Source organism: Aquarana catesbeiana, linkage group LG04 (assembly GCF_042186555.1).
Source record: "Aquarana catesbeiana isolate 2022-GZ linkage group LG04, ASM4218655v1, whole genome shotgun sequence".
Lineage (NCBI taxonomy): Eukaryota > Metazoa > Chordata > Amphibia > Anura > Ranidae > Aquarana > Aquarana catesbeiana.
The window spans coordinates 264,437,433-264,449,551 of record NC_133327.1 but is presented as its reverse complement, the minus strand read 5'-3'; the positions used below and the strand labels follow the sequence as shown (position 1 = coordinate 264,449,551).

The window sequence follows — 12,119 nt, the reverse complement described above, 5'->3', positions numbered from 1 at the left end:
AATAGACTTTTGGCATCTGATTTTATGAAAATATAAACAATCTTTATTTTTTTTTAAAATGTTGGGATTCTAAAAACATTCTAAAAACATATTTTTACCACCAAAGTACCTCCACGACATCTATGAGGTTGATTTACTAAAACTGGAGAATGCAAAATCAGTTACAGTTGTGCATAGAAACCAATCAGCTTCCATTTTTTTTTTTTTTGTCAAAGCTTATGGCCCGTATACACGATCCAAATATCGTACGAAAACAGTCGTCCGAGGAAGGATCGTACGATTTTCGGATCGTGTGTACACTACTTTCGACAGCCGATCACGACCATTCATTCGATCTTATATGATCGGGCATGCATAAAAATGTTCCTCGTACGATTCCAGATCGTACGATTTTCGGTTAGTCTGTATGGTTGTCGTCCGAAAATTCAATACAAATACATTACAACACGTGACATCACTTCCAATTTTTTTTTCTGTCGTACGAGAATTTTCATGACTTTATTTAGCTATTCAATTTCTACTTGCGACTATTAAGCGAAATTGGTTGCACGATCGTTCGTACTATATTTGGATCGTGTCTACGGGCCATTATATGAAGAAACTGAAGTTAGACGCTGATTGGAAACAATGCACAGCTGCACCAGATTTTGCACTCTCCAGTTTTAGTAAATCAACCCCTATGTGCCCAAGAAACAACACCAAAGACACAATTATTTTTCTTCAGGCAGTCTGTGATATTGAGATGGTCTCCACCCATAACAGGATTAGATTATCTTTCTTATAGCAGGTAAAAAAAACGTGAAATTATCCCAACACATAAATCATTATAAGTAGATTATTCACCATATAGCTTGTTTTAACTCCACCCATAATGGGATTGATCTATCCTTCCTACTGTAAAAATACAATACATTAAAAAATCATCACATTGTTGTGGCAGGGATGACAGGTGTATGAAAATAGCAATGGTTACTGGTAATTACTAATTGGACACCACTATTTGCATACACCCGTAATCCCAACTATGAGAATCCACCATTTCATGCCTCTGGAATCTGGTGTACATGCGTAATCACCCTTGTTAAGGACCTAAAGCATCTTTGGTGTGGGTTACAATCCCACCAAATCATTTGTATCCAAACAAAGGGATCATTGTCACTCTTCCACAGATTTGTATGTCTACTTAGTAACTTACAGAATTGTATACATACAATATACCATATACTAAAAGACTAAATAAACAATTAAAATAATCAGCATAGACATTAGATTAGAATTACTTCAGTTAAGTCTGTACAAAAAAAGAGAAATAGCCTGCTTCAGCATGATAGCCAGGCAACAAACATTATAGTGGTAGGTCAGCAGTGTCAGGCTTGATGGTTCTTCCTGCAAATAAATAAACTGAAATAATACAAATAATTGTTCATGGCTTGAACTGACATTCCCATAAGGATTGTATAAAATAGCAGTAGCAAGTGCATATTAAAGTTGAACTTTACTCAGAAAATTACATTCTGCTAGATCACTTCAGGCAGGCCCCTTTTGCAGGTATGCAAAGCCGCATTCAGTGTGAAGGAGGCTTATTATCTAAGCTTAATTGAACAAGCTGAAGTTAAAAGCTTATTAGTTACTATGCAAACCAGATTCTGTGTGTGCCCGTTTTAGTTAATCCCCCTCATTGTCTCACCCTGCTTTGCACATGCTCAGTTGCACTCTATTTAGAGCAATCTGCTAAAAATCAGAGCCACTAGAGGCCAATCTGCTGTCAGCTTAAATATTTACAGCTGCTCAGGGGCTCTGGGCTTCGGAAAAATGGCAGCCTCCAACAAGAAGCAGGAACAATGCTGGATACAATTTACAGCACACTAATTTTGGTAGCATAATTATTATTGTGGAATGTATGCTCCTTGCTAAAGAACATTAATTTTTATCAAGTTGTTATGGTTTTGCATTAAAGCTTTTAAGTTTTCTTTGCTTCCGAAGAAGATATGCACAGTTTTAAAGAAAGTTGTAATTTTTTTTTAAATTTTTACTGAAAGGATTTTTCTATGGAGACCCTCATATTAACACTCTGGATGGTTTGAGATATACATTTAATGGTCTGGGTGAATTTATTTTGACCAACGCAAAGGATGAAAATGACACAGTTGTCTTCAGACTTCAAGGACGCACGGCCCGAGCTGGCAATGGAACCAGCTATGCAACCAACTTTGTGGCATTGGCAGCTTCCACATCCTACGGTGACCAGGTAATGAACACAGGAAGAAAATATACAAAGGCTTTGTTTAATAACCCCTGTAAACTGATTATTAAACTTTGCATTTCAGATTCAATGGAGCTTAAAGAATGCTAACGAAACCACAGTGAGCTACAATGGGACCTTCATTGAACTCTCAGGTGGGTAAAATAAGTTTTAAACTTTCCTCTTTTATGGGTGATTGTTCAGTTCACACTGTTGTTGTAGTCTTGGAAAAGGAAGTGAATTACGATGCATCAAACATCATCTGAACATAACAGCCTATGCTTTTTGGGGTGAAAAAGATGCTATGGGTATCTATTTACATAGACATGGCAAAGCTGGGATTGTAACAATAAAGTAGTATTAAACCCAAACATTTATTATATTGTAGATTATCTTTTTATAGATGCAATGGCTGTATTAGTCTCCTTTTTATGCTTTTGCCATTTATTTTCACCTGTTTATCCAGCAAGTACGTCTACTATTTTTCAATGTCTTTTATCAGATCAAGCAGTCTAGCAAAAGTGGCAGAGGGTAGGACGAAACACTTGGGTGCCTAAAATGATCAGCTTTTATTCATTTTTGTAAAGCCTTTATCCCTAAAGAAAAAGAAAACTGTTGCTGTAACTGATTCTAAAGCTCTAGCTGGAGTTCAGCTTTGGTTTTAGTAAAGTCCATCTAAATCTGCTAGTGCAACTAACACTACCCACTCCCACAACTGACAAGTCAACTACTGCATTTATGGTTTGGTAAGCTGCAATATACAACACGTTTTTGTTTTTGGGTTTAATGCCACGACACACAGTAATTTAGCTTTTAAGCCTCTTATTTTCACAATGGCACCACTCTTGTACACAGCCATATAGTTGCCCTTAGTAAAACTTTTTTCTGTGTAATTATTATATATTTATAATGCTGGAAATTAAATCAAGATAGACAGTGTAATCAACATTTAATATGGCATATTGCAAGGTGTTCTCCATTGTGTGGAGGTGAGAAGGGTACATCGTAATGCAATGTGGATGTCATCAGGCTGATTTACTGAAGGATTTTATAATCTTCACAAATAATCAAAATTATTTGAATAGTCACATCAATTATCCAATCATGTGAAAAGCAAATTCCTGTTTACTTACCTCATTTGCACATGATTGGGTATTCAGAGTGAACAGGAATTTGCATTTCACATGGTTGTATAATTCAAATAAATATTCACACAATTTACTGAGCTAAATGATCAACTCCTTTAGTAAATCAGCCTCTACCTCTCTTTACTGGTTTTGAAAAAATGCCACATAATACAACCATTTTCATTTGAAGATTCTTATAATTTGTCACTATGTAAATGTTATATTTTTAGGGTTCACTGATCCATTATGGGGCTGTTATTTTATTTTTAGACAATCTTACTTATGTCAACAATGTGGGATTTGGAAGGACAGAAACCGGGGAAGTGAAAGTTCTGTTTGACAATGGCATCTCTGTTTCTTGTTCTGCTATCCTGGGCATCTTGAGTTTTGTGGTGACATTGCAATCAACATATCAAAACAGGACTGGAGGCCTCCTCGGTAAGTGACTTGTGTTAATATGAAGCATCTAATATATATGTCCACACCAGCTCAGTGCAGAATAGTGGGTCAAGAGTATAATATGTAAATATTTAATATGTGTTAGTTAAAGTTATGTAACACTAATAGTGATGGGCCAAACACCCCCCAGTTCGGATCACACCAGAATTCCCAAACATGTAAAAAGTTCAGACCCAAGTATATGGGACCCAAACTTGAAACATCAAAAGTTCTAATTTTAAAGGCTTATATTCAAGTTATTGGCTATGGCTATGGGTGCCTACATACTGCCCTGGGGGATATGTATCAATGCAATTTTTTCTTTTTTTTTAAGTTTGTTTTTACAGGAACAGTAATTTTAATGATGCTTAACCCCCCTAGCGGTATTCCCAAGTCTGGCTTTTCAATACCAAAAGCGCTATCCCCGAGCCAGACTCGGGATCGCATCGCAGGATCCTTGTAGAGTTTACTTACCTTGTCCCCTGGGTCCTGCGATGTCTCCCCACTGTGATCTGCGAGCCGCCGTGTCTCGCTCGATTCACAGTGCCGTGCGCCGTTCCCTGCGAGCGTTGCGACGCACGGGGACGGAGTTCGGCGCCAAATTCAAAAAGTAAAACACACAGCATAGATACAGTATACTGTAATCTTATAGATTACAATACTGTATCAAATAATTACACATGCCCTTTGTCCCTAGTGGTCTGTCCAGTGCCCTGCATGCAGTTTTATATTATAAAAACTGTTCTTTCTGCCTGGAAACTGGAGATAGTCCATAGCAACCAAAACCGTCCCTTTACATCAAAAGTGGTTTTAGACCAACTAGAAAACAGCGATAATAAATTAGAATCATTTGCAGAATTGAGCGATAGTGATTTGTGGGGAGATCCGTCATCAAACACTGAAAAGTAATGACAGTGACAATTCTAAAACTGAGCAAATTTCAGTGTTTTTTGATTTGATTACATTATTGAATAATTTTTATTATTATTATTATTTGGGATAATTATTTATAGTTATTTATTATATTATAATTTATGATTTCGTTTTTCAGACTTTATCATACCCGGGATGTCTACTAGACTCTGGTTTGGACAGATTTAAATGAATTATTCCTAAGAATTACAGGCCTACAATATAAAACGCCAAATTTCCATGCAAAATAATTGTACCGTTTTCAGCACCTAAAATCTGAAATAATCATACCGCCAGGGAGGTTAAAGTGAAAAAACAAAAGTTAAAAATTCCTTTTAAGTATAGTACTTAGGGGGTCCCCCTAGTCTGCCTGTAACGTGGTCCATCTGTACCGCGTATGGAACCTGCTTCAGCAAAACTGCCATTTATAAAGTAACAAAAATGACATTCAAATTCCCAACAATACAATGCAAAAATGTTTTAAAAAATGCAAAAAAAAACGGCATGGAGAGTCCCCCCCAATTTATACCAGGCCATTTGAGTCTGGTATGGGTTTTAAGGGAAACTCCATACCACCATTTTTCTAAAAAATGGCATGGGGTACCCCTAAAATAGATACCAGATCCTTATCCGAGCATGCCAGTGCCCCCTTCCTGAACCATACCAGGCCACATGACCTGAACAGAGGGGGTGCTTTGGATACAAGGGCCACTTCCCGACAACCCTGTGATTTGGTTGAGTGGGTCTGCGGGAAGGGGGCTTATTGAAATTCGTAAGCCCCCTTTAACAAGGGGGTCCCCAGATCCCACTCCCCCCATGTGAATGATTGTGGGGTATATAGTACCCCTACCCATTCACCAAAAAAAGTCCCCAATGTAGATTGTCACTCATGATGCCCGCCACCACCATCGGACCCGAAAAAAGGGGGGGAAAGCTCCACCTGCGATGAAAGCTAACCGCTGACTGCCTGCTCCGCTGCTTGATAGTTCTTAAATAGGTAAGGGGCGGAGTCACCTGGTGACATCACCTGGTGGCACTGTCCCCATGTGACATCACCAATTGGTGAATGCTGGGTCGGTGACGTCACATGGGAACGGAGTTACCAGGTGACATCGCCAGGTGGCCCCACCTCTTATCTATTTCAAACGGAGGAGCAGGCAGCCAGTGGTTAGCCTTCGTCGCAGACAGAACTTTTTTTTTCTTTTTTCGAGTCCACCGGTGGCGACGGGCATCATAATTGATGATGGATCTACATCAAGGGGGACATTGTTTTTTTCAATTTTTAATAAAGGAATTGTCAAAAACTGACACTTTTTTTGGTAAATGAGCAGGGGTACAATGTACCCCTACTCATTCACATAGAGGGGGTGGAATATGGGAGCCTCCTTGTCAAAGGGGCTTTCTAGATTCCAAGAAGCCCCCTGCAGACTCGCACAACCACAGCCCAGGGTTGTGGGGAGGAGGCCCTTGTCCCCATCAACATGGGGACAAGGTACTTTGGGAGTGGGGAGGCAGAGCTCCCTGCCCCAAAGCGCCCCCCATGTTTAGGGCATGTGTCCTGGTATGGTTTAGGGGGGCACTTGCTTGTTCCCCCTTTACTGGCCTGCCAGGCTGCATGCTTGGATAAGGGTTTGGTATGGATTTTGGGGGGCACCCCACAAGGTTTTTTTTTTTTTACATTTTGCCATGGGGTTCCCCTTAAAATCTATACCAGAACCAAATGGCCTAGTATGGATTGGGGGGATTTATTTTTTTTTAATTTTACTTTGACCCTGTTTTGTGAAAAAATGGCTAATTGACTGGCTGTCTTTTATATGAGTGCCTTTTGAGTCACCTATTAGAAACAAGCATGCGTTCAGTAAAGTCAGAACTCTCTATAACTGTTTAGGGTCAGTGACTAAGAGAATTTTAAAGTCTGACAGCTAGCAGTAATCACAGCCTATGCTTTTCTCTTAACACTATTTTTGTTTTCTTTAACTGGGACAAAAAGGGGAACAGTAGTCCCCAGCAATTTATTCTAGTTTGCAAATACAGACAGACATTACAGTTCAATTCACTAATACCTATATTGTCATTTAGGGCTTTTTGACAAGTAACAACACAATGAGGTTGATTTACTAAAACTGGAGGGTGCGAAATTTGGTGCAGCTCTGCATGGTAGTCAATCAGCTTCTAACTTCAGCTTGTTCAAGTAAGCTTTGACAATAAAACCTGGAAACTGATTGGTTCTCTCTATAGAGCTGCACCAGATTTTTTACTCTCCAGTTTTAGTAAATCAAATGTTACTGCTTTCATTGATAGGGAGGTAACTATTCAATCTTCCTATACACTGGCAAAATCTACTTATTGCTGTATTAATTGAAAGAAAGACACACCAGGGGGAACAGACTTTATTGTTGTTGCCTTGTTGTTTCATGATTTGTCAAATGTATATTTACCTCTTCTATTTTATTTCAGGGGTATTAAATGGAAATCCAAATGATGACTTCCTGACTGCTTATGGCTCCACATTGCCATATAATGACAACACAAAGCCAAACGACTCACAGATCTTCGACTTTGGCATGACATGTAAGAGAATATTTAACTGTCATAACTGTTTGCTCTATGCAGCAGGTAGACCTGAAGTGACAGAATGCCAGTACTGCAATTTTGTCATGACATTCAAGTATTTTTTTTTTTTTTTCTGTGTATTGTAGTCCTAAGAGAAAATACACAATCAAGGTGGATGGGGGAATCCTCCCAATTGAGCTATTGCATTTTGACAGCAGAGGGGGGAGGGGACAACACTTCCCTGCTATCAGAATACACTGATCAGCACTGCAGGCTATAGCCTGTAGCATTGCTCGAGTGCCAGTGGCTAAACATCTAAAAGGGCAGTTCTATATAAGTCAACAAATTCTGTTCAGCCACAGGGCCCATGCATAGATCGCAAATGGTCCAGTCTATGCTGAATTGTCAGAATTTTGATCCATGTATGGCCATCTGAAAGAAGTCACTGGCCCTGGCTATTATTGCCTAATATAGACATAATTGGTCATTGAAATCATCCACTATCTTTCCCTCTTTGTTTGTAATTCAGCTGCTAGCCTTAGATCTGTCATTAGGTACGGGTTACGAGAACAGGTGGATCGGCATGCTTTTATTTTCAGAGGGCATCCTTGATCATAAGGATCCGCATCACTGAATTATGATGGATTTACCTCATGGGACATTTTTTTTTTTTTTTTTACAAAGGACCCGTCAAAATGTGTGGTGGGTTTCTTTGCTTTTAATATTTTTTTGTGAATGAGTAGGGATATTATTAACTCTTACTCATTCACATGGGGGAGGCGGTATCTGGATTCAGTATCTGGGATTTCTGGATTCCAATAATCAACCACTGGGTCAGGATTGTGGGGAAGAGGCCCTTTGCCAGAAGGGAGCCTCCTGGCAGGGTACCCATCCCATATTGAGGGCATGTGTCCTGGTATGGTTCATCTACTGGTAAAACCCCTTATCATTTTTTTTTATTTTTTGCGTGGGGTACCCCCTTTAAAATCCAAAACTGGCCATCATCAAGGATAGGTTTGAGGAGTCCCCATAATTTTTGTTAACTTTTTCCTCATTCTTGCTGTAGAATGTAGAACAGCAGTAGTGATGGTTAAGAAAGTAAAACATGCCAGTAATTTAAATTTTTCCTATGAGCGTATTTTTTTTTGTTAGAAAACAAAATGGCAAGGGACCACCAAAGGTCCCCCCAAAATACATAGCAGACCTGCAGGGGTTTAGTATGTACGTTGGGGGGTCTGTGTGGTGTTTTTTACAAGTAAAGCCAAGTTGGTAGGGAGCTATTTTTTACTGGCAATTTAAAGTTTTTATCTGTAAGTTTTGCTGTAGTACACCGTATACATTATACAGGCTTGTCACTTCATAGACAAGTTTAAAGTGGTTCTAAAACCGGATTTTTTTTACCTTAATGCATTCTATGAAAAAATGAAAACATTGATGTTACTTTAAGACCTACCTCAGGCTTGTTTTTCAAAAGAATGGGGTATTATTGCTGCCCCCTGCAAAAAGGTATTTAAATATATATATATATATATTTGCATTGGTACATGTCCCCCCCGGCAGTGCACAGCCCCCCACAACATTTGTTTGATATTCCCTTGCCTATTGGCCCTGAAAATGGCTCTAATTGATTTTAAAGATTTGGTTCCCATTGGCTTTAATGTGGTTCCAATTAATATCCAAACCAGTCAGCTGTTTGGCAAATGTCTCATGGACCAAACCCAGGTATGTTCAGCTCAACCCTAATTTTAACCAAATACACTGGGGGTGCTTTACTAAAGGTAAATAGACTGTGCACTCTGCAAGTGCATTTGCTCCAGAGCTTAGTAAATGAGGTAATGCTACACTTTGCAAAAAATACCCATGCAAGGAAAATAAAAAAAAAATTATAAAAAAAACTATCATTTTTGCTTGTATATGATTGGATGATGGAAGTCAGCAGAGCTTATGCTCATTTTACTAAGCTCTGGAGCAATTGCACATGCAGAGTGCAACGGCACTTTGCAAAGTGCACAGTCTATTTGCCCTTGGTAGATAAACCCTACTGAGTACAAACAGCAGAGAGGCAGCTTTTGGTGCTTATGCAGCTTGTTGTGTATATGTATGTATCTAACCATATTTTTAATAAGTCCTCTATGTTTAATTAAAAAAAATAAATAAATGTTACCATTAAAAACCTGGCTGGTGATGCAGTGTGGAACAAAATATAATCTGCAATATTGTGATTGCCACAGAGCAACTAAAGCAGATTGAGGTGTGATAAGAGTATAGCTGTAATTTGTTTGTATATTTGATTTTTTTTTTAGGGAAAACAACACCTGAAGATACAATATTTCTATACAACACAACTATGGAAGAAACCTGGTACACTTACAACAACAATAGTTTTGTTCCAATGTTCCTTGATGAGCTGCTTTTGTCCAGTGACCCAGCATTTCTCCAGAAAGCAAACAGCACTTGTGGTGAAAATACAGACTGTCTCTATGACATTCTGAGCACTGGAAACTTCGCTATAGGATCCGCCACTATGACTAGTAATTCTGTATACAGTGAGAGGAGATCTCAGATTGGTAAGTGTAAAAATCAAGCAAACCTCAAGAGACAGTTTCATTACTTTAATTTCCAAAACATACAGATGGGAGGTAACTGTCAGACTATACATAATTCACAGCAACAACATGGTTTATTAAAACCCTGCTGCCTCCCATGCTCACATCAGATTCTGAAAGCATGAATGTGCTAGTGACAGGAAAGCATTAACAAACAGGTACAGAGACACAGAGAAGCCAGCACTTGTTGCATCGATCCAGTGTCAAAATCATTATAGTCATGGGCGTAACAATAAATGTCACAATTGCGACCCTGCCCATGCTCCAGGGGGCCCGTGCAGCCTCCCTATAATATCAGCATATCCCCTCCCGTCCAATTCAGCAAAATCCTGGAGCCTTGCTTGGATCCGGCTTGCGTACTGTAGCCGGCTTCCACTTTGCCTTCCAAACCCCTACACTCTCATTGGCTCGGGCTCCTCATTCAACTAAATTTCTAAGTTCAGCCCACAGCTACTATGAAGTAGTATGCTGCAGCTCTTCTGGTCAAGTGATATTACAATTTAGCTGGCCTATTGGGTTGCTAGGGGTACGATCTGCGCAGGGTGCTGGGTCTTGGGAGGTGCTATGGGGCTTCCTGAAAAAAAAATGTTGGGTGTCCTATCATTATTTAGTGACTACACAACATGTTTTTGTATGTGTGTGTGTGTGTGTGTCACAGCACTGTAAGTGCCTGTTGTATGTTCACTGCATCACTGCCTCTGGCTGCCTCACAGAGCCCACAGAGCCAAGGGAGACCCATTCTGGAGATCTGTACAGTTCTATGTTAGGGAATGGGAGCAGGAAGGGAGTTGAGTCTGTACTAAGGTGGGGGGGTATTTACCAAGGAAGGGCAGTCTGTACTAAGGGGAGGAGGGGCTGTACTGAGGAGGGTCTACACAGAGAAGGGGTCTGTATCAAGGGGGTCAATACTGAGAGAAGTTCTATAGTGAGTTGAAGATGGTCTGCACTGGGGGGTCTACACTGAGGGGTTGGACTGGCAGGGGTCTGTACTGGGGGGGTCAGGTGTTTGTACTGACAATGGGGAGTCTGTACTGGTGGGTTCTATACTTAGTGGAGGGGGATCTATACTGAGGAGGTGTGCTGGTAGGGTCTATCCTTAGATGGACAGTCTCTCGTTGCCTCTGCATACCTGTTTACAGGTATTCAAAAGAATTGGAGAGGTATGTGAAAATATGGACAGTTTCTCCAAAATCTTTTGAATTACTCTCTCAATATGTAAATAAATATCTGAAATTACTCTTTAGCCACTCAGAGTATCTTGGCACACTTTGCGAGTAACTGGGCACGTGGTAGAATCGCCAGGTGGTAGTGGGGGGTCCCAGGTTCACTTTTGCATCATGACCCACAAGCTTTAACCTTCTTAGCGGTATTCACGAGTGTGGCTCAGGGTGAATTCTCCATACCAAGAGTGGTAACCCCAAGCCACACTCCGGCTGCATCGCAGTTTTCAGGGAAAGCTACTTACTTTATCCCCCACATCCTGCGATGTCTTCCCGCTGTGTGCAATGACTATGTCTTCCGCCCGATGCTCTATATGCCAGGCTTCGTTCCCTGCAAGCGGCGCGACGCACGGGGACGGAACCCGGCGGGAAATTCAAAAAGTGCAAAAAACAGAACACATACTGAACACTGTAATCTTATAGATTACATTAGTGTATCAAATTATTTCACCTCCCTTTTGTCCCTAGTGCTTTGTCCAGTGCCCTGCATGCAGTTTTATATTATATATACTGTTCTTTCTGCCTGGAAACTGGAGAATATCCATGGCAACCAAAAAGTGTCCATCTACGTCAAAGGTTTTAGACCAGCTAGAAATCAGAGATAGTAAATTAGAACATTTGCAGAATTTAGCGATAGTGATTTGTGGGGAAATTCTCATCAAACACTAGAAGTGACGACAGTGACAATTCTGCAACTGAGCACATTTCGGTGTTTTTGAGTTGATTACATTATTGAATACATTTTATTATTATTATATTATTATTTTTAATAATTATTTATAGTTATTTATTATAATATAATTTATTATTTTGTGCTTCAAACTTAATCATACCCGGGATGTCTACTAGACTCTTGTTTGGACAGCATTAAGTGAGTTATTCCTAAGAATTACAGTCCTACAATATAAAACGCCAAATTTCCATGCAAAACAATGTACCGCATTCAGCATACCACCAGGGAAGTTAAGCTACGCTTCTGATTGTAGTAATGACAATAAGTATCATAACTAAGACCAAGCCA

The 12,119-nt window shown here is 39.8% G+C and overlaps 1 protein-coding gene across 1 annotated transcript in view; it reads left to right on the top strand.

Annotated features, from left to right (window-relative positions):
* The window catches only part of LOC141141227 (uncharacterized), a 146,587-nt gene that overhangs the window by 63,410 nt on the left and 71,058 nt on the right, over positions 1-12,119 (top strand). The window contains exons 35-38 of the mRNA XM_073628912.1: positions 2,040-2,248; positions 3,600-3,807; positions 7,177-7,290; positions 9,576-9,839. Of these exons, the coding sequence (XP_073485013.1) occupies positions 2,040-2,248; positions 3,600-3,807; positions 7,177-7,290; positions 9,576-9,839 (795 nt within the window). The remainder of the gene's footprint in view (positions 1-2,039; positions 2,249-3,599; positions 3,808-7,176; positions 7,291-9,575; positions 9,840-12,119) is intronic.